This window comes from Symphalangus syndactylus, chromosome 5 (genome assembly GCF_028878055.3).
Source record: "Symphalangus syndactylus isolate Jambi chromosome 5, NHGRI_mSymSyn1-v2.1_pri, whole genome shotgun sequence".
NCBI classification, from domain to species: Eukaryota; Metazoa; Chordata; class Mammalia; order Primates; family Hylobatidae; genus Symphalangus; species Symphalangus syndactylus.
Window position 1 is genome coordinate 29,214,010 of NC_072427.2, and position 21,926 is coordinate 29,235,935.

At 35.8% G+C, this 21,926-nt stretch overlaps 1 protein-coding gene across 14 annotated transcripts in view; it reads left to right on the forward strand.

Annotated features, from left to right (window-relative positions):
• Positions 1–21,926, forward strand: part of SCAPER (S-phase cyclin A associated protein in the ER) — a 581,035-nt gene that overhangs the window by 248,153 nt on the left and 310,956 nt on the right. For all 14 annotated transcript variants that reach the window (XM_055277642.2, XM_063638678.1, XM_055277646.2 and 11 more), the window contains one exon: positions 1,280–1,416. In XM_055277642.2, coding sequence (XP_055133617.2) covers positions 1,280–1,416 — 137 coding nt within the window. The remainder of the gene's footprint in view (positions 1–1,279; positions 1,417–21,926) is intronic.

Below are 21,926 nucleotides of genomic sequence, written 5' to 3' on the forward strand. Positions count from 1 at the left end.
TTCAACAAATTTGGTACAAAAGGGTTGTAGCTGAACAGAGACATACAAACAGGAATCCTTTTGAGATGATTTAAGTAGAAACAGGAAAACTGATGATGTAGATAAGAGGAGAAATAACCATAAAAATGCAAGACAAGGAATGGGATCCAGTGTATATTTGGAGGACTTGCTCTTAGATAGGAACATGTGTTCATATATTAGAACAGGAGGGAAGAGAGTGTACGGGCACATATGCAGATTGTTTGATACATTTAGCTGTGGGAGTGTATGGAAGTTCTCGTCTGAATAATGCTGTTTTCCTTAATCAAATAAACATGCTCATGAACTGAGAGATGGGGTTAGGAGATGACAGATACTGGAGATTTAAGGAGAGAGTCTAAAATAATTTTTAGCAAGGCAAGTGTGTAGATTAACTAATGTAAAGTTGCTTGACTGCCTGGGAATACTAGAGGCCACTTAAGCTGTAATTTCATAAATTTAAAGTTTGTAATTATAGCCACATTAATCTGCTTCAGACATAGGCTCAGAATAGGGAGAGAGTTGGATTTAGGATTGGGATTTTGCCATGCATGTATGAAAGAAGAAAGGGGGAAAGGAGTTGAGCACAGGCAACAGAATTATTATAGTGATAGGCCATAAAATCTAAGATGGATCAGGAGGGGAACTTGACCAAACACTATGTGCTCTTGCTGAACCAAAGCTTTGCTGTCGATAGCCACATTCCACTTTCTCTTCTCTAGGATGTGTTTTCTGAGATGACCTTCTTTTTCCTTCCTGCAACCTTACCCTACTCACAGCCCAAACACATACTTACCTAATATCCATATGTTCACATTTTATCCTTTCTTCAAGGGGTAGCAAATATGGTGCTTCCTTCCTGAAGTTTCCCCCCCTTCTCCCTAGTGAGCAGTGATCTTGTTTCCCTCTTTGGGTTCTTACAGCACTCTAAATCTCCGATTGGCTTGGTATTATAGATGGTATTATAGTTTCGTGTATATATTTTACCTTTCCTACTCTATTTGTGTGATATCGTGGTAGGGATTATGTCCATGTAGCCTTAGCATTGGCACAGTTGATATGCAACGAAGTGAAGTCAGTGATGTAAAAACCTTAAGTAAAACAGTTTCTTCAACGTTTTCCAAAACAATTGTAGAAACCAGTGTATTATGGAGATTACTTTTAGTTTCATCAAATGTCTTAAACTCACTGTAGTCTATAGCAATCCTATATTATATTTAAATAATCATCATCATTATTATTTTATTTATTTATCTTGCAGGAGCATCTTTCCTTGAAGAAGTATATTATTGACATTGTGGTTGAAAGTACAGCTCCAGCAGAAGCTTTGAAAGATGGAGAAGAGCGGCAAAAAAATAAAAAAAAAGCCAAAAAGATAAAAGCCCGGATGAACTTCAGGTACCTTCAATACCCTTAAAAGCAAAAGAAAAACTCTTAGTGATGTATCTTTTAATGTAAATCCAAGGAAGACAAAAAAAAGTTTAAAGTTGTTTGCTTCATGAAAGCCTTGGAAATAACACTGATGAGCCTAATTTATAGCCACTTTCCTTGATTGAGAAAGAAAACTGCATATCGATCTAAAGCCCTTGCTTTCACCTGTTAAGAGCTCTTCTTATAATTGGATGCCAAAGCTCTGCCAAACTTGTGCCTCCTCCAGCATACAATAGTATGTTTAAGTATGTGTAAACCAAGCCTATTTTTCTTTCCAACTATTGATTTTTAAATGAAGCATCAAAGAAAATCAATAGCAATCAACAAATAGAAGTCTACTGGCTGTAGTGTCAAATCCCATGACTAGGCTTAATCAATTTGGTTGCCTGTCACAACAAGAAAAAGTTCAAGAAATATCTTAAAATGGAAAGTGAGTTGTCAGACCTGTAGTTTATCATCAGCCTCCAAAGTGTCATCTGAAGATCAGACAGCTGTGTAGTACATCATTACCTCACAAGCTTTGAGTGTCATCTGATGACTGATGAGTCCGGTTGGAGGACACAGATAGCTCTTCTTTAGTAGATAATCCTTTGCTGTTCAAGGACAACTATTCTGAATATGTCCTTATACTTTTACTACTAAGTGTCTCAAAGATGGAGAAGCTTGACCCATGGGATTATAGGAACATAGAACATACAATAATAGTGAACAGTGCAGTTATCTCTCTGTAGTTTCAGTGTTTAGATAATGATCAATGTAGGTGTCTTTCAATTTACATAATCAGTGATAACTTCAGAGTGCTCATTTAATGAAAGAATAGAAAAGGCTTTTTTGATTTTAGTTTTTGAAGTTAGTCCAGATTTCTCAGAATAGTTTTACGGTATATTTTAGGGCATTACTGACCTTCATTTCTAGTTTATCCTAAGAACTTGCAGACCTCTTGATACTTTTGAATATTTTAAGGGCCTGTTTTTTGAACCTGTCTATTTTTAATGTTCACATTCTCTTGGTGAGCTCCCTGGTTCTGTGGCTGTAAATACCTCTACTTGCCAATGACTACCAATTTTATATCTTCAGCTTTACTCAAACTTAGTATGTCCAAAACAAACCTGCTCTTTCTTCTTGCCACAAAAAACCTACCTCATTTCATAGTCTTCTGTATATCAGCAAATGAATACTTTATTCCAGTTGCTTAGGCCAAAACCATTGAAGTCATCCTTGATCTGTCTTTCTCCTACACCTGACATCCAATCTAACTGCAAATGTTAGCTTTGCTTTAAAAATATATTCAGAATTTGACAACGTGTCTCTAACTTACTGCTTTCCCCTGATCCAAAGCTTCAATCATCTCTTACCTGGATTGTTATAGTAGCCTTCTGACTAGTCTCCTTGTTTCTGCCCTTGTATATTCTAAACATTCCAGCCACAGCAGACCTGCTAAAATGTAAGTCAGAGCCTGTCACTGCTCTTGTCAAAACCTCAAGGATTTTATAGTTGAGGTTTCCTCTTCCTAGAAGGTTCTTCTCACATACATCCATACAGTTGGCTTCCTTGTCTCCTTCAGGTCTTTGATCAAATGTCACCTTATCAATGAAGCTGCTTTTGAGGGCCTTATTTTTTTTTAAATGTAACTCACGCTTTGTTTTTTAAGGAAAATCTTAAAAATGTAAATAACGATAGGAAAAATACTTTTATCTTCTAATATTTTGCCATCTGTATCCATTCTGTGCATACTAACTGTATCTATTGACTTTTTTCATTGATGTATGATTTATTTAAGTGCAATGTGGCAATGTCAAAAATATACTGTTTGAGTTTTGAAAAATCTAGATAGTCATACAGTCCATACCCCTATCAAGATTTAGAACATTTTCATTGCCCCATAAAGTTCTTTGTTCCTCTTTGCAGTCAGTCTCCCACCACTCCTGGCCTGAGGCAACTGCTGATATGCTTTCTATAATTGGAGATTACTTTTTCCAGTTCTAGAAATTTATACAAACGACATCCACTCTTTTGCAGCTGGCTTTTTTTTTTTAACTGATTATACTGTTTTTGGGGTTTATCTGTGTTGATGTGTATATGTAATTTCTTCCCTTTTTATTGCTGACTATATCCATTGTATGGATATACCACATTCTACTGATAGACATTTAGGTTTCCAATCTGGGACATTTATAAATAAAGCTCCTTTAAAGTCTTTGGGTGAACAAATATTTTTATTTCTCTTCGGTAAATACTTACAAGTAGAATTGTCAAACTGTTTTCCATAGTAGTTGTGCCATTTTATACTCCCATTAGCAATCTGTGAGAATTCCGGGTCCTTCACATTCTTGCCAATATTTGGTATTATTAGTTTTTAAAATTTTAGTTTAGTTCTAGTGGGAATGTAGTGGTATCTCATTGTTGTTCTAATTTGCATTTCCCCAGTGACTAACACATATATTGATCATCTTTTCATATCCTCTAAAACTGTTCAGTATTTTCCTTTATAAAGTGTCCCAATTTAAAAAAATGGGCTGTCATTTTATTAGTCATTTATATATTCTGACTGCAAGTTATTAGACAGATGTATGTATTGAGATGTCTTTTCTCTCATTCTGGAGCTTACATATACATTTTCTTTATAATAGCTTTTGATAAGCAAAATTTTTTTATTTTAATGATATCTGCTTTATCAGTATTTTTCTTTTATGTCTAGTGCTTTCTGGGTATGTCTAAGAGATCTTTGCCTGCCCAAAGGTCAAAAGATACTCTATTGTATTTTTTTCTAGAAGATTTGTAATTTTAGCTTTTGCATTTAGGCTTATACTCCATTTAAAATAAATTAGTAGGCATGATATAAAGTATAGGTCCAGGTTTATTTTTCTATAGATAGCCTGCTCCACTACCACTTTTGAAAAGATTTGTCTTTTCCATATGCCTTAGCACCTTGATTTAAAAAAATCTATCATATATGTGTGATTCTGTTCTGGACTCTATTGCATTCCATTGATGTCTAAGTTTCTAATTTGAAACCTTGATAAAAATGTAAATCTGCCCTATTAGTTTGAATATATTACTGGACTATCAGTTCAGTTCTATTTCATTGATAAATTTGTCTTTAAACTATCTTGATTTCTATAGCTTTGTAGAAAGTCTTCAAATAAAGTAGAAGTCCTTCAACTTTGTTTTCTTTTTTGAGCTTGTTTTGCTTATCTCAGGACTTTGCAATTTGTATATAAATATTAGGATCAGTTTTTTACTTTCTTTTGTTGTTGTTGTTGTAACTGATTTTATTTTATTTTTATTTTATTTTACTATAAGTCCCAGGATACATGTGCAGAATGTGCATGTTTGTTACATAGGTAAACATGTGCCATGGTGGTTTGCTGCAACTATCAGCCCATCATCTAGATATTTAGTCCAGCATACATTAGCTATTTGTCCTGATGCTATCTCTCCTATCGACTCCTGACAGGCCCCTGTGTGTGTTGTTCCCCTCACTGTGTCCATATGTTCTCATTGTTCAGCTCCCACTTACTAGTGAGAACATGCAGTGTTTGGTTTTCAGTTCCTGCATTAGTTCGCTGAGGATGATGGCTTCTAGCTTCATCGATGTCCCTGCAAAGGATATGATCTCATTCCTTTTTATGGCTGTATAGTATTCCATGGTGTATATGTACCACATTTTCTTTATTCAGTCTATCATTGATGGGCATTTGGATTGGTTCCATGTCTTTGTTATTGTGAATAGTGCTGTAGCAAACATATGTGTCCATGTATCTTTATAATACAGTGATTTATATTACTTTGGGTATATACCCAGTAATGGGATTGCTAGATCAAATGGTGTTTCTGGTTCTAGATCCTTGAGGAATCACCACACTGTCTTCCACAATGGTTGAACTAATTTACATTTCCACCAACAGTGTAAAAGCGTTCCTATTTCTTCACAGCCTCCCCAGCATTGTTTTTTTCTTGACTTATTAGTAATCGCTATTCTGACCTGCATGAGATGGTATCTCATTGTGGTTTTGATTTGCATTTCTCTAATGATTGCTGATGTTGACCTTTTTTTAATATATGTTTGCTGGCCGCATAAATGTCTTCTTTTGAGAAGCGTCTGTTCATGTCCTTGGCCCACTTTTTGATGAGGTTGTTTTTATTTTCTTGTAAATTTGTTTAAGTTCTTTGTAAATTCTGGATATTAGACCTTTGTCAGATGGGTAGATTGAAAAATTTTTCTCCCATTCTGTAGGTTGCCTGTTTGCTTTTATGATAGTTTGTTTTGCTATGCAGAAGCTCTTTAGTTTAATTAGATCTCATTTATCAATTTTAGCTTTTATTGCAATTGCTTTTGGTGATTTCATCATAAGATCTTTGCCCATGCGTGTATCCTGAAAGGTACTGCCTCTATTTTCTTCTAGGGTTTTTATGGTTTTGAGTTTTGGGTTTTACATTTAAGTTAGTTTTTTACTTTGTAAAATAAGAAAGCCTGTTGGGATTTTGATTAGGATTGCATTGAAGCTATAGCTCAGCTTGGTAATAACTGACATTGTGATAGTATTGTATTGGGTCTTCCAATTCATGATTATGGTATATTCTCTGCATTTCCTTAGAGCTTCTTCATAAAATTTCAGTAATGTTTTGTGATTTTTAGTGTATAAGTGTTACATATGGAATATCATTTAAAACATTATTTTGTTTTCATTTTTACTTGTTTCTTGTTAGTTTATAGAAACAGTTTTTTTTTTTTTGCATTATTAACCTTATATTCTGGGACATTGCCAAATTGACTTATAAGCTCTAATTAGTTTTTTTTTTTGGTAAATTTATAAGATTTTTAATGTACATGAACATGGTATCTGGGAGTGAAAAGTGTTCTTACTTTCCAATTTGTATACTGTTTTTACTATCATACTACACTGTCTTGTACCCTCAGTAAAATACAGAACAGAAGCCTTGATCCTGATATTAGGGAGAAAGCAGTTTTTCACCATTAAGGGATGATGTTAACTGTAGTTTGTTTTTGTTTTTATTTTTTTAGATGCCCTTTATCAGATTGAGGAAGCTTTCTTCTATTCTTAGTTTCTTGAGAATTTTCATCATAGATTGATGTTCCATGTTCCCATAGACAACCTAATACCATGTTTTTGCTATTGTAAATACTGCCTTGATGACCACATGAGTGTATGTCTTTTTTCCCCCCCTAGAGAAGGGGGGGAGCACACCTTTTAAATTATTTGTTTATTATTTTTTAAAATTTTTATTTTAGGTTCAGAGGTATTTGGGCAGCATGTCACAGGATATTTGCTGTATAGATTATTTTGTCATCCAGGTAATAAGCATAGTACCCAATAGGTTTTTTTTTTTATCTTCAACATCCTTGCACCCTCCACCCTCAAGCAGGCCCCAGTGTCTGATGTTTCCTTCTTTGTGTCCGTGTGTATTCAGTATTTCACTCCCACTTATGAGAACATGTAGTATTTGGTTTTCTGTTCCTGCATTAGTTTGCTTAGAATAATGACCTCCAGCTCCATCCATATTGCTGCAAAGCATACAACCTAATTCTTTTTTTTATAGGTGCATAGTATTCCATGATACATACGTACCCCATTTTCTTTGTCCACTCTCCCATTGATGGGCATTTAGGTTGATTCCATGTCTGCCATTATGAGTAGTGCTGCAATGAACACAGACATACATGTGTCTTTATGGTAGAAAGATTTATATTCCTATGGGTATATACCCAATAATGGAATTGCTGGGTCAAATGGTTGTTCTGTGTTCTTTGAGAAATCTCCAGACTGCTCTGCACAATAACAGACTAATTTACATTCCCACCAACAGTATATAAACATTCCCTGTTTTCCACAGCCTTGCCAGCATCTATTATTTTTTGACTTTTTAAATAATAGCCATTCTGACTAGTATAAGATGATATCTAATTATGGTTTTGATTTCCATTTCTCTAATGAATAGTGATGTTAAACATTCTTTCATATGCTTGTTGACCATGTGTTTGTCTTCTTAAAAATGTGTCTGTTCAGGTTGGGTGTGGTGGCTTGCACCTATAATCCCAACACTTTGGGAGGCTGTGGCAGGAGGATTGTTTTAGGCCGGGAGTTTGACATCAGCCTGGGCAATATAGCAAGACCCTGTTTCTACAAAAAAATGAAAAAGTTAGCAGTGCATAGTGGCATCCCCTGTGGTCCCAGCTTCTCAGGAGGCTGAGGCAAGAGGATCACTTGAGCCTGGGAGGTCGAGACTGCAGTGAGCTGTGATTGTACCACTATACTCCAGCCTGGGCAACAGAGCAAGACCCTGACTTAAAAAAAAAGTGTGTCTGTAATATTCTTTGCCCACTTTTTAATGAGATTGTTTTTTTGCTTGTAAATTTGTTTAAGTTCCTTATAGGTTCTGAATATTAAAACTTTGTCAGATTCATGTTTTGCAAATATATTCTCCCAGTATGTAGGTTGTCTGTTTACTCTGGTAATATTTTCTTTACTTGTGTGGAAACTCTTTATTTTAAATAGGTCTCATTTGTCAATTTTTATTTTTGGGTTGCAATTGTTTTTGGCTTCTTCATCATGAAATATTTACCAGGTCTTGTTTCCAGAATGGTATTTTCTAGGCTATCTTCTAGGGTTTTTATAGTTTGAGGTTTCACATTTAAGTTATTTAATCCATCTTGAGTTGATTATTGTAAATGGTGTAAATAAGAGGTTCAGTTTTAGCTTCTGCATATGGCTAGCCAATTACCCCAGCACCATTTAATGAATAGAAATTCCTTTCCCCGCTGCTTGTTCTTGTCAACTTCAAAGATGAGATGGTTGCAGGTGTGCGGCATTTTTTCTGCACTCTCTTTACTGTTCCATTCATCTATGTTTCTGTTTTTGTACCAGTACCATGCTGTTTTGGTTCATGGCCTTGTAAAGTATAGTTTGAAGTTGGGTAACGTGGGTAATGTGATGTCTTCAGCTTTGTTCTTTTACGTAGGATTGCTCTGGCTACTGGGGCTCTTTTTTGTTTCTGTATGAGTTTTTAAATTTTTTTTTCTAATTTTGTTAAGAATATCATTGGTAGTTTGATGGGAATAGAATTGAATCTATAAATTGCGTTGAGCAGTATGGCCATGTTAACAATAGATTCTTTCTCTCCATGAGCATGAAATATTTTTGTCTTTGTTTATGTCATCTCTGATTTCTTTGAGCAGTGTTTTGTAATTCTTGTTGTAGACATTTTTCAACTCCATGGTTAGCTGTATTTCTAGGTATTTTATTCTTTTTTGTGGCTGTTGTGAATGGGATTGCATTCTTGAATTGGCCCTCAGCTTGGATGTTGGTGTGTAGAAATGCCACTGATTTCTGTACATTGATTTTATATCCTGCAATGGTACTGAAGTTATCAGATCTAGGAATTCTGGGGTAGAAACTATGGGGTTTCCTAGGGATAGAATCATATCGTCAGCAAACAGAGATAGTTTGACTTCCTCTCTTCCTATTTGGATGCCTTTTATTCATTATTTTGCCTGATTGCTCTGGCTAGGATTTCAGTACTATGCTGAATAGGAGTGGTGATAGTGGGAATCCTGTTTTGTTCCATTTCTCAAGGGCAATGCTTCCAGCTTTTGCCTGTTCAGTATGATACTGGCTGTGTGTTTGATATATACGGTTCTAATTATTTTGAGGCATATTCCTTTTTTGCCTAGTTTGTTGAAGGTTTTTAACATGAAGCGATGTTGAATTTTATTGAAAGCCTTTCCTGCATCTATTTAGATGATCATATGGTTTTTGTTTTTAGTTTTGTGTATGGATGAATCCTATATATTGATTTGTGTTTGTTGACCAACCTTATATCCCAGGGATAAAGCCTATTTGATCATAGTGGGTTAGTTTTTTGATGTGTTGCTGGGTTTGGTTTGCTAGCATTTTCTTGAGAATTTTTATATGCATGTCATCATGAATAATGGCCTGTGTTCTTTTTTCTTTCTTTCTTTCTTTTTTTCTTTTGTTGTTGTTGTTGTGTCTCTGCCAGATTTTGATATCAGAATGATGCTTGGCTCATAGAATGAGTTAAAGAGTCCCTCCACCTCATTATTTGGAATAGTTTCAGTAGTAATAGTACCAGCTCTTCTTTATACATTTGGTGGAATCTGGCTCTAAATCTGGTCCTGGGCTTTTTCTGGTTCATAGGCTTTTTATTACTGATTCAGTTTCAGTCCTAGTTATTGGGCTGTTTAGGATTGCAATTTCTTCCTCATTCAATCTTGAAAGGTTGTATGTTTCCAGGAATTTATCAATTTCTTCTAGATTTTCTAGTTTGTATGCATAGAGGTGTTTGTAATAGTCTCTGAGAGTTTTACATTTCTGTAGGGCTGGTAGTAATGTTCCCTTTGGCATTTCTGATTGTGCTTATTTGGATCTTATGTCTTTTTTTCTTTATTAGTCTAGCTGGTGGTCTATCAGTCTTTGTCAAAAAAATCAACTCTTGGATTCATTGGTCATTTGCATGATTTTTTCTCATCTCAGTTTTCTTCAGTTGAGCTCTGATTTTGGTTATTTCTTGTCTTCCACTAGCTTTGGGGTTGGGTTCTTCTTCCTCTACTTCATTTGGATGTGATGTTAGGCTGTTAATTTGAGATCTTTCTAACATTTTGATGTGGTAGTTTAGCACTATAGACTTCCTGCTTAACACTGCCTTAGCTGTGTCCCAGAGGTTCTGGCATGTCGTATCTTTTTTTCTCATTAGTTTCAAAGAATTCCTTGATTTCTGCTTTAATTTTATTGTTTACTCCAAAGTCATTTGGGAGCAGGTTGTTTAATTTCCATTTCATTGTATGGTTTTAAGCACTCTTCTTAGAATTGATACCTACTTTTGTGGTGCTGTGGTCTGAGATCGTAGTTGGTATGATTTTGGGTTTTTGAATTTGTTGAGAATTGTTTTATGGCTCACTGTGTGGGTGATTTTAGACCATGTGCCTTGTGCAGATGAGAAGAATGTGTATTATGTTGTTTGGGGGTGGAGAGTTCTCTAGATATCATTAGGTCCATTTAGTGAAGTGTCAAGTTCAGGCCCTGAATATCATTGTTAGTTTTCTGCCTCAGTAGTCTGTTTAATGCTGTCAGTGGGGTACTGAAGTCTCCCACTATTATTGTGTGGTTTTCTAAGTCTTTTCATAAGTTTCTAAGAACTTGTTTTATGAATCTATGTGCTCCTGTGTTTGGTGCATACCTGTTTAGTATAGTTAGGTCTCCTTGTTGCTCCTTGTTGAATTGAATCCATTACTATTATGTAATGCTCTTCTTTGTCTGGTTTGTTGTGGATTTAAATTCTATTTTTTTTTCTGGAATTACAATAGCAACCCCTGCTTTTTTCTGTTTCTTGCTTGTTAGATTTTTCTCCATCCCTTTACTTTGAACCTGTGGCTATCACTGCTTGTGAGATGGGTCCATTGAAAACAACATATGGTTGGGTCTTGCTTCTTTATCCACCTTGCCACTCCACCTTTTAATTGAGGGCATTATTCTCATTTACATTTAAAGTTAATATTGATACATGCAGATCTGATCCTGTCATGTTGTTAGCTGGTTATTATGCAGACTTGATTGTGCAGTTGCTTTATAGTGTTAGTGGCCTACATACTTAAGTGTCTTCGTTTGTTTGTTTTTATGGGCCATAACAATCTTTTCTATTTCCACTATCTCTTAAGGACCTTTTTTAAGGCAGGTCTATGGTAATGAATCCCCTTAGCATTTGCTTGTCTGAAAAGGATCTTATTTCTCCTTCCCTTATGAAGCTTAGTTTTTCTAGATTGAAAGTTCTTGGTTGGAATTTCTTTTAATAATGCTGAATATAAGCCTCTAATCTCTTCTGCCTTGTAGTGTTTCTGCTGAAAGATCCACTGTTAGCCTGATGAGGTTTACTTTGTGGGTGACTGCCCCTTCTCTCTTGAGGATTTTTGTATGCATGTTCATCATGGATAATTCTTCCTTTCACTTTGACTGTGGAGAATCTGATGACTGTATGTCTTGCGCATGGTTGTCTTGTGTAGTATCTCACAGGGGTTCTCTGAGTTTCTTGAATTCGAATGTTATCCTCTCTAGAGTTTGGGGAAATTTTCATGGATGATGTCCTCAAATATGCTTTTCAGGTTGCTTGCTTTTTCTCTCCTTCTCTTTCAGGGACATCGATGAGTCATAGATTTGGTCTCTTTACATAATCCCATATTTCTCAGAGGTTTTGTTCCTTCTTCTTTTTTCTTTATGTTTGTCTGATTTAATTTGGAAAACTAGTCTTCATGATCTGAGAGTTTTTTTCCTCAGCTTGGTTGATTCTGCTCTTAATTCTTGATATTTTATTATGAAATTCTCAAAGTGAGTTTTTTGCCTCTATCAGATCAGTTTGGTTCTTTCTTAAAATGACTGTTTTATCTCTCAGCTCCTGTATTATTTTGCTGTATTCCTTAGAATCATTGGATTCAGTTCACACTTTCTCCTGAATCTTGATGATCTTCATTCCTTTTCATCTTCTGAATTCTGTATCTGTCATTTCAGCCTGGTTAAGAATCATTGCTGTTGTTAAGAATTAGTGCTGTTGTTTTGAGGTAGGAAGACACTCTGGCTTTGAGATACCATAGTTCTTGCACTAGTTCTTTCTCAGCTCTGTGAGATGTTGTTTCTTTAATCTTTTAAGTTGCTATCCTTTTTCCTTTTGTCTTTGCTGCCTTTGGAGGTTTGATCATGGTATAAAGTGGATTCACTCAACCAGCTTTGTTTGCTAACGACATTGAGGCCTCCTGCAACCAGACCCAAAATTGTAAAAGAGTAAGGCACCTAGGTAGGACCTGGTGAGCCAGGCCAGGGAAAGCGGGATGCCTGAGTCAGGGACTTGTCGCACTCGTATTTGCTGCCTGGTGGCCTTGTCAACCACTTCCAGATTTCTGCAAGTGTCTTCTTTGTAGAATGATTATTTTATTTGGGGTATATACCCAGTAATGGAATTGCTGGGTCGAATGGTAGCCCTGTTTTAAGTTCTTTGAGAAATCTTAAGACTGCTTTCCACAGTGGTTGAACTAATTTACATTCCCTGTGTAAGCATTCTCTTTTCTCGGTAGCCTCACCAGAATCCGTTGTTATTTGATTTTGTGGTAATAGCATTGTTAGTGGTATGAGATGGTATCTCATTGTGGTTTTGTTTGTTTGTTTGTTTTTGAGACAGAGTCTCACTCTGTCACCCAGGCTGGAATGCAGTGGCGTGATCTTGGCTCACTGCAAGCTCCGCCTCCTGGGTTCACACCATTCTCCTGCCTCAGCCTCCCGAGTAGCTGGGACTACAGGCGCCTGCCACCATGCCCGGCTAATTTTTTGTTTTTGTATTGTTAGTAGAGACAGAGTTTTACCATGTTAGCCAGGATGGTCTCGATCTCCTGACCTCGTGATCAACCCGCCTTGGCCTCCCAAAGTGCTGGACTCATTGTGGTTTTGATTTGCATTTCTCTGATGATTAGTGATGCTGAGAATTTTTTCATGTTTCTTGGCTACTTATATATCTTTTCTTGAGAAGTGTCTGTTCACGTCTTTTGTCCAGTTTTTAATGGGTTATTTTCTTCGTTGATTTGTTTAAGTTCTCTATAGATTCTAGATATTAGGCCTTTGTTGGATGCGTAGTTTCTGAATATCTTCTCCCATTCTGTTTGTTGTCTCTTTGCTCGGCTGATAGTTTATTTTGATGTGCAGAATCTCTTTAGTTTAATTATGTCCCACTTGTTGCTTATTCTTGTTTTTGTTGCAATTGCTTTTAGGGAGTTAGCCAAAAATTATTTGCCAATGGTGATGTTGGGAAAAGTATTTGCTAGGTTGTCTTCTAGAATTTTTGTAGCTTGAGGTACTTTTCAATCTTTAATTCATTTGAGTCAATTTTTGTATCTGGTGAAAAGTAGGGGTCCAGCTTCAATCTTCTGCATATGGCTATTCAGTTATTCCACCACCATTTATAGAATGGGGAATCCTTTTCCAATTGCTTGTTTTTATCTCCCTTGTTGAAGATGAGATGGTTGCAGATGGCTTTATTTCTGAGTTTTCTGTTCAGTTGGTCTGTGTGTCAGTTTTTGTACCAATACCAAGTTGTTTTGATTACTGTGGCTTTATAGTATAGCTTGAAGTTGGGTAGTGTGATTCTCTGGCTTTATTCTTTTGCTTAGGATTGCTTTTGTTATTTGGGTTCTTTTTTGGTTCCATATGAATTTTAGAATCATTTTTTCTAATTTTGTGAAGAATGACATTGGCAGTTTGATACGAATAGCATTATATCTGTAAATTGCTTTGGGCAGTATAGCCATTTTTACTATATTGACTCTTCCAATCCATGAGCATGGAATGTTTTTCCATTTGTTTGTGTAATCTGTAAATTTTTTTCGGCAGTTTTGTAGTTGTTCTTTTAGAAGTCTTTCTCCTCCTTGGTCAGCTGTATTCTTAGGTATTTCATTTTTCTTGTGGCTATTATGAATGAGATTGTGTTCTTGATTTTACGCTCAGCCTAAATGTTGTTAGCAATGCTACTGATTTCTGTTCATTAATTTTGTATTCCGAAACTTTACTAATGTCATTTATCAATTCTAGGAGCCCTTTGGCAGAGTCTTTATGATTTCCTGGGTGTAGAATCATATTGTCAGCAAAGAGAGGTAGTTTGATTTCTTTTCCTGTTTGGATACCTTTTATTTCTTTCTCTTTCCTGATTGCCCTGGCTAGGACTTCTAGTTCTGTGTTGGATAGGAGTGGTGAGAGTGGGCATCCTTGTCTTGTTCCAGATCCAAACAGAATGGTTCTAGCTTTTGCCCCTTCAGTATGATGTTGGCTGTGGGTTTGTCATAGATAGCTCTTATTATTATCATTATTATTATTTTTTGAGACAGAATCTCCCTCTGTCGCCCAGGCTGGAGTGCAATGGCACGATCTTGGCTCACTGAAACCTCTGTCTCCCTGCTCTAAGTGATTCTCCTGCCTCAGCCTCCCGAGTAGCTGGGATAACAGGCACCTGCCACCACACCCGGCTAGTGTGTGTATGTGTGTGTGTGTATAAACATATATATGTGTATATATATAATATATATATATACACATATATATGTATATATAATATATATATATGTATATATATATATATTTAGCAGAGACACGGGGTTCACCATGTTGGCCAGGCTGGTTTCGAACTCCTGACCTCAAGTGATCCGCCTGCCTCAGCCTTCCAAAGTGATATATATATGTATAGCCACCATATATATAGCCACCACACCCGGCTAGTGTGTGTGTGTGTGTGTGTGTGTGTGTGTGTGTGTATAAATATATATATATATATATATATATATATATATAAAAATATATATATTTTTAGCAGAGACACGGGGTTCACCATGTTGGCCAGGCTGGTTTCGAACTCCTGACCTCAAATGATCCGCCTGCCTCAGCCTTCCAAAGTGCCGGGATTACAGGCTCACGTGAGCCATCATGCCCAGCCTTATTTTTAGTTATGTTTCTTTGATGCCTAATCTGTTGAAAGTTTTCATCATGAAGGGGTGTTGGATTTTATCAAATGCTTCCACTGCATCTATTTAGATGATTATATGGATTTTGCTTTTGATTCTGTTTATGCGGTGAATCACATTTATTGAGTTGCTGATTGGACCAGCCTTACATCTCAGGAATAAAGCTTACTTGATTTGTGGTGTGTTAACTTTTTAATGTGCTGCTGGATTTTATTTGCTAGTATTTTGTTGAGGATTTTTGCATCTGTGTTTGTGAGGGATGTTAGTCTGAAGTTTTTTTTTTTTTTTTCCATTGTGCCTCTGCCAAATTCTGGTGTCAGTCTGATTCTGGCTTCATAGAATGAGTTAGGGAGAGGTCCCTCATCCCCAGCTTTTTGCGAATAGTTTTGGTAGGATTGGTATCATTTCTTCTTTGTATGTCTGGTAGAATTGGCTGTGAATCTATCTGGTCAAGGGTTTTTTTTTTTTTTTCTGGTTGGTAGGTTCTTTATTACTAATTTAATTTCTACATTAATACTGCTTTATTCATGATTTCAGTCTCTTCCTAGTTCAATCTTGTGCTTGGATTGAATTAGGAAGATTGTGTGCTTGCATTGAAAAAATGCAATTTTAAAACATAACAAGTATGCTCACTCTCACTACTCCTATTCCACGCAGTACTAGAAGTCCTAGCCAGAGCAATCAGGAAAGAAAAATAATTCAATCTTGTGCTTGCATTGAGTTAGGAAGATTGTGTGCTTGCATTGACGAAAATTTCATTATTTTTCTTTTAATTCCTGTATGATTTTTAGTGACATCCTCTCTTTCATTACTGAAAATTTTAATTTGTCTTTTCTTCCTTCGTTCCCCCTGATCTCTGGCCAAGAATTTATCAATTTTGTTCATCTTTTGAAATAACAAATTTTTGCTGCATTTGATTTTTGTTTGTTCATTTTTGTTTCATGTTCTTTATTATTTTTTACTTGTATTTACTTCATATTTATATTTTCTTTTTTCCCGATTTCTTAAGGTGGCCTCTGAGATTATCGATTTGAAAGCTCTCTTTTTATAATATATGTAATTATAGCTATCACTTTCCCTCTAATACCTACTCAACCTACATTGAACATATTTTAATATGTTGTATTATTTTGATATAGTTCAAAATATTTCTAATTTGACTTTTAATTTCTTTGACCTGTTGATTACTTAGAAGTGTTTTGCTTAATTTCCAAACATTTGAACTTTCCAGGTATCTTTTTGTCTTTAAGTGTTGATTTAATTTTCTGTGGTCAGAGAAGATACTGTGTATAATTTCATTCCCTTTAAAAATATTAAGATTTGTTGTGTTTCCCAGCAACTGGCCTGCCTTGATCAATATTGCTTATTTACTTGAAATGCACTTGTATTATGCTTATCATAGGTGTACTTTCTATGTTAGTTAGGTCTATGTGGTTAGTACTGTTAGAATATTTTGTAATGTTCTATCTGTAGTATTGTCTCTCTGATATTGTTCCATTTGTTTCTTCAAAAAGAATGTCCACATTTTCAATCTTTATTATGTTTTAAAAATTTTCTTCCTTCAGGTTTTTTCCAGTTTTTCTTCAAATTTTGAAACTTTGTTATTAGATATATACAAATTTAGAAGTATATATTCTTGACAAATTGTTCCCTTTCCCATTATCAATGTTCCTTCTTCATATCTTCTTCTATTTCTCTTTATCTTAAAACCTACTCTGTGTAATATTAATAGCACTATTTCTATTTTTTTAAATTTGTTTTTTGCATAATATCTTTTTCCATTTCGTTGTAAATTTTAACTGTGTCTCTTTATATTTAATGTGTAACTATTATAATCATGTAATTGAATCTCCTTTTTTCACCTAGTCTGGACATTTGTCTCTTCATTGATTTATTAATTAGCTCTACCACTTTTTATTTTTAGTGTTTGCTCAGTTTCAAATATGTATCTTTTAACCATCACAGTATGCCTTCAAATAATATTATAGTATTTCAGTTACTATTGTAGAACCTTACAACAATATGCGTCCATCTTCCTTTCTTCTGCCTTTTGTGTTACTGTTATCATACATTTAACTTCTTCATGTTACAAATCCTGCATTTTAATTTCGTTCCAATCTTTCAGTTATCTTTTAAATAATTTAAGAAGCCATTTGTTATGCTCTTTGCTTTTTCATGTAGTTCTGAATTTTTATGTGGTGTCATTTTCTTTCACCTGAATAACTTCCTTTAATGCTTTTAATAGTTCAGGTCTACTGACAGTAGGTTTTCTTAGCATTTGTTTGCCTGAAAACGTCTATTTAACCTTTATTTTTGAATGAAATTTTTAATGGATGTCGAGTTCTGTTATGACATTTTTTTGTTTCATCTCTTAAACATGTTATTCTGTTTTTTTAATGGCTTTGGTTGTTTCTGATCAGCAGAGAACACACATTCCTTTTTTTTCTTTTTTACTGTATCTGATGTTTCTTATTTTTTCTTTTCTGCTGTATATTTTTTATATGTAAAAAATATAAATATAAACTAATATAAACATTAAAAAATAAGCATATATATATATTTTTTTCCATATCATGATTTTAAGTAATTTTGTTATAATGTGCCTTGGTGTGGTTTTCTGGTTTGTTTGTTGTTGTTGTTGTTTTTTAGGGGGGGTGGTGGGGAGCAGGGGGGATTGTCTCATTCAGTCGCCTAGGCTGGAATGCAGTGGCATGATCCCAGCTCATTGTAGCCTCAACTTCTCAGGCTCAAGTGATCCTCCCACCCCAGCCTCCTGAGTGGCTGGTACTGCAGGCATGCCAGCATGCTCAGCTACTTTTTAAATGTTTTTAGAGACTGAGTCTGACTATTGAAGTGACGTCGTTGTCTAGGGTAAATACTCGAGGCATGTTGCCTCATGCCAAGAAAACTAAGGACACGGACACACACAAGGAGTGAGTTTAAGTACAGAGGTTTAATAGACAAAAGAAAGAGAAAGGAGAACAGCTCTCTCTCCTGCAGAAAGAGAGGGGCGCTCGAGTGGGTCTTCTGGTTTCACGGAGAAATGCATGGAGTTTTATTGACAAGCTTGAGGAGGCGGTGTCTGATTTACAAAGGGCACGAGAGATTGGTTGGACCAGGTGTGCTGTTTGCAAAGTGTGAAGAAGCTGGCTATCCCACCCTAATCTTTTATTATGCAGATAGGGTCTCTACCTGGCTGGTGCCATGTTGCATGCCTTACTGCACAAGTGGTGACAAAGAAAAGGGAAGAGGGAACCTCCGTGTTGAACATGCCTGACCCCCAGATACCCTTTTTTCCCTGTTGGCACAGCTGCCAGCATGTACCTATGCAAGCTTCCAGCTTGCTTATCTACTCCTGCAGCTTGATTTGTCAGGCTGCTTTTTGTTAGAAAAGAAATGATTTTGGGGCTGCTTTTTTATTAAAAGGAAACCTTACTGAGGACTTCCTTATCCTTACTATCTGCCTAAATAATTTCTTTCTAGCTCCTGTATCACTGTGCTGCCCAAGCAGGTTGAGAACGCTTCTTGTTATGGTTTTCTTTGTGTTGATTCTGCTTGATATTCATTTAGTTTTTTGAATCTGTGAGTTTATATTTTACCCCAAATTTGGATACATTTTGGCCATTGTTTCTTGAAAAAGTTTTTTCTGCCTCAGTCTACTTTTTTTCTTCTATTTTCTGATTCCAGTTGTACTTAATATAAAACATTTTATATTGTCCCATAGGTCAGTCTTTTTTCTCTCTAGTTTAGATAGTTCTATGTCCTATGTGATCTTTTTTCTACTGTATCTCATTTGCTTTTAAAATCATCCAGTGATGTTTTTATTTCATGTGTTATATTTTTCATCTCCAAGAATTCCATTTGGTTGATTTTATAGTTTCAGTTTCTCGATATTTCTTGTTTTTTTTTTATGTTTTCATTTAATATGTTTATGAATTGACTTGAAGTCCATTATATCTGTCATTCCTTTTCCTGCTTTTTGGCTGATTTTTCTCCAAGTATGGCTTATATTTTCTGCTTTTTTATGCTTAGTAATTTTGTTATTAATATTCTATTTTTTCATATATTGGACAATATAAATGCTTCATTGCTCTATGTCTGGGTTTTGTTGTTTTCTTTAAGAGAATGTAGAATTTAATTCTGTAATGCATTTTTTAAACTTGTAGGTTTGCTTTTGTCTCTCCAAATATGGTTTTAAACTTTATTAGTTTGACGTAGAGTAACCTTTAATCCTAGGGCTCTGTTGTTCCTCTTTCTAAGGTATGTCCTTTGTGAACTCTACAGAATGACTAGGATGTTCAATGAGTATCCTCAAATATGACAGTTGAAACACAAACATTTCCCAGCTTTATGAAAGCTCCAGTACTCGTTCAGCTTATAGTTCCTTGATAGTTATTTTTTCCTGGAGATTCTTGCCTGCTCATTCAGCAGATTAATATGGCCAGAGACTCAGTGGGGCCTCTCTGAAGATTTGTGGACCTTCTCTGCGTACATCTTTTCACTCTGCTACTCTGCCCCACAAATTCCAACTTTTTCTTAGTTCAGACTTACATGTGTGCTCTGTTTTGGTTACTTAACCCTTCCCCGATATGTAGCTATCTGGAAAGTGCCTTCAGGCACAAAGGGTGAGACAATCATAGGACTTATTTCACTTGCTTTCTTTTTCTGAGGGATTCCAGTCCTGTGCTGACAGTTGTCCATACATGAAAAAAATTCATATATTTAAGAATTTCTAGGCCAGGCGCGGTGGCTCACGCTTGTAATCCCAGCACTTTGGGAGGCCGAGGCGGGCGGATCACGAGGTCAGGAGATCGAGACTATGGTGAAACCCCGTCTCTACTAAAAATACAAAAAATTAGCCGGGCTTGGTGGCGGGCGCCTGTAGTCCCAGCTACTCGGAGAGGCTGAGGCAGGAGAATGGCGTGAACCCGGGAGGCGGAGCTTGCAGTGAGCTGAGATTGCGCCACTGCACTCCAGCCTGGGCGACAGAGCGAGACTCTGTCTCAAAAAAAAAAAAGAATTTCTAAGTTGCTTGTAATAGAAAGGACAATATGATACTAGTTACTCAATCATGGCTGGAAGCAAAAATTGTCAAGGCCTTAATAAAACAATAACCTCCACTTCAACCTTCTCTTTTCCCAACTTAATATTTTACCAATATACTTAACCATCATCTAAAGTACTGTGTATTTCAACTGTTTATATATTTACACATTAGCTTTCTCCTACTAGAAAATAAATTTCACGAGGATTTTTGTTTTTAGTTTTCTGCACATGGTAGGTGTCCAGTAAAAATTTGTGGAAGAATTAGATGAGATTGGATTGTGAGCTTTGTGGTTCTTATCACTAAGATTTCTTTGGCCTTTTAAGAAGGGAGAAACAAATTGCATATTACTATCATAAGTTGGAATTCAGGCTCAAGGCATGATGGTCTGCCCCAGGTTTCATGATATAGATAGTGAAGATAATGCTTTTAGGACCTGACTCAAGATGAATTAAAACTAAAGATACTTGATTTTTCTCCAAGCAGTGGGATGAGGGAAATGTTCTACAGGCAAAGCCAGAACTAGCATATATTTTAAACTGGATATGTGTTCTAAAATTAATTAGTAGGGACCTATATAACCTATATGTGATGAAGAACTGTGAGAGTACATGTGTTTACTTGAAAGTTTTGATAGGCAGATTTAATTCAGAAAAGGAGTCGCTATGAGTCGGAACTTTGCTGCTGCAATTTAGGTGGAAAGAATTCATAGTTTGGCAAAGAGGACTAAGAAAAGCAAGATAGGCAATAAAGTTCTAATCATTGGACTGTGTTTTTGTACAGAAGGATGAAGATAAAGGAACTAGATTTGTGTAATATATTGCCATTGAGCTGCAGTTTGTGTAGGGGTAGAAATAGGAGAGGAGAGAGAGCTGAAAAAGCAGCATGGGAATTCATAGTTTTTCACTGTATAATAGCTGGACCTCTGTCTGCAGTATTAGCAGCTTGGACATCAGCTTCAGTGTCCAGTGGTAATCAGTAGGCTAATAGACTTCCTATCTTTAACAATAATTGACTATCAAGAAGATATTTTGAAATGGGGCAGAGAGAGGAATGAGAGGATGCGGGGGGGGCGTGTGTGTGTTTGTGTATCTACATTCAGAATTAAACCTTAGTATCTGTGGGTTCCACATGCGGAGCCTGCAGATATGGAGGGCTAACTGTACTATGTCTTTTTATATAAGGGACTTGAGCATTTGCAGATTTCGGTATCCATGGGGATCCTGGAACCAACCCTTCATGGATATTTAGATATAAATTTAGATATAGATAAACACACAGGTCTGTGTTAAATTTACATTGGTACAAGAATTGACATAGCGTCAATTTTTGTGTTAGAATTGACCAGAGAGCCTGACCATGGAGTAGGATACCTAAGTTGAACAGAGGAGAGGCAGGAAAAGACATAAGTTTTAACAAATATTACAGGATTCTGACAGAACTTTGAGGTGAAACCTAATGTTAAATCTAATTTTTAAATATTTTTAACACCCATGCATGTGTTTTTAAAAAATATTTGGTTATTTACTTTGCGATTTAAATACTTATCAGCATACAAAAGTGTATAGAACGTGATTTCTAACCTTCTCAAGTTTACAATATATTAAAGAGAGGTAAATGATGTATATAAATAACCTTCTATGAGGCAGTGTCCAAAGTAGCAAAAGAAAGGTACAAATAAGTATTAGGTTAATTCCAGGGAGGATAAACTTAGGTATGACTGGGGCAGTCAGGAAAGACTGTTTATAATAATGACGATGATGATAAGAATAAATACATACAAACCAAAAAAAAAAAAAAAAAAGCCTCAGGTATTGTGCTAAGATGGAATATTTATGATTATGAGCAAAATACAAGTAGTCTATGAGTGTTCATTGTATTGGTATTCATAAGAGCAAAAACTAGGAT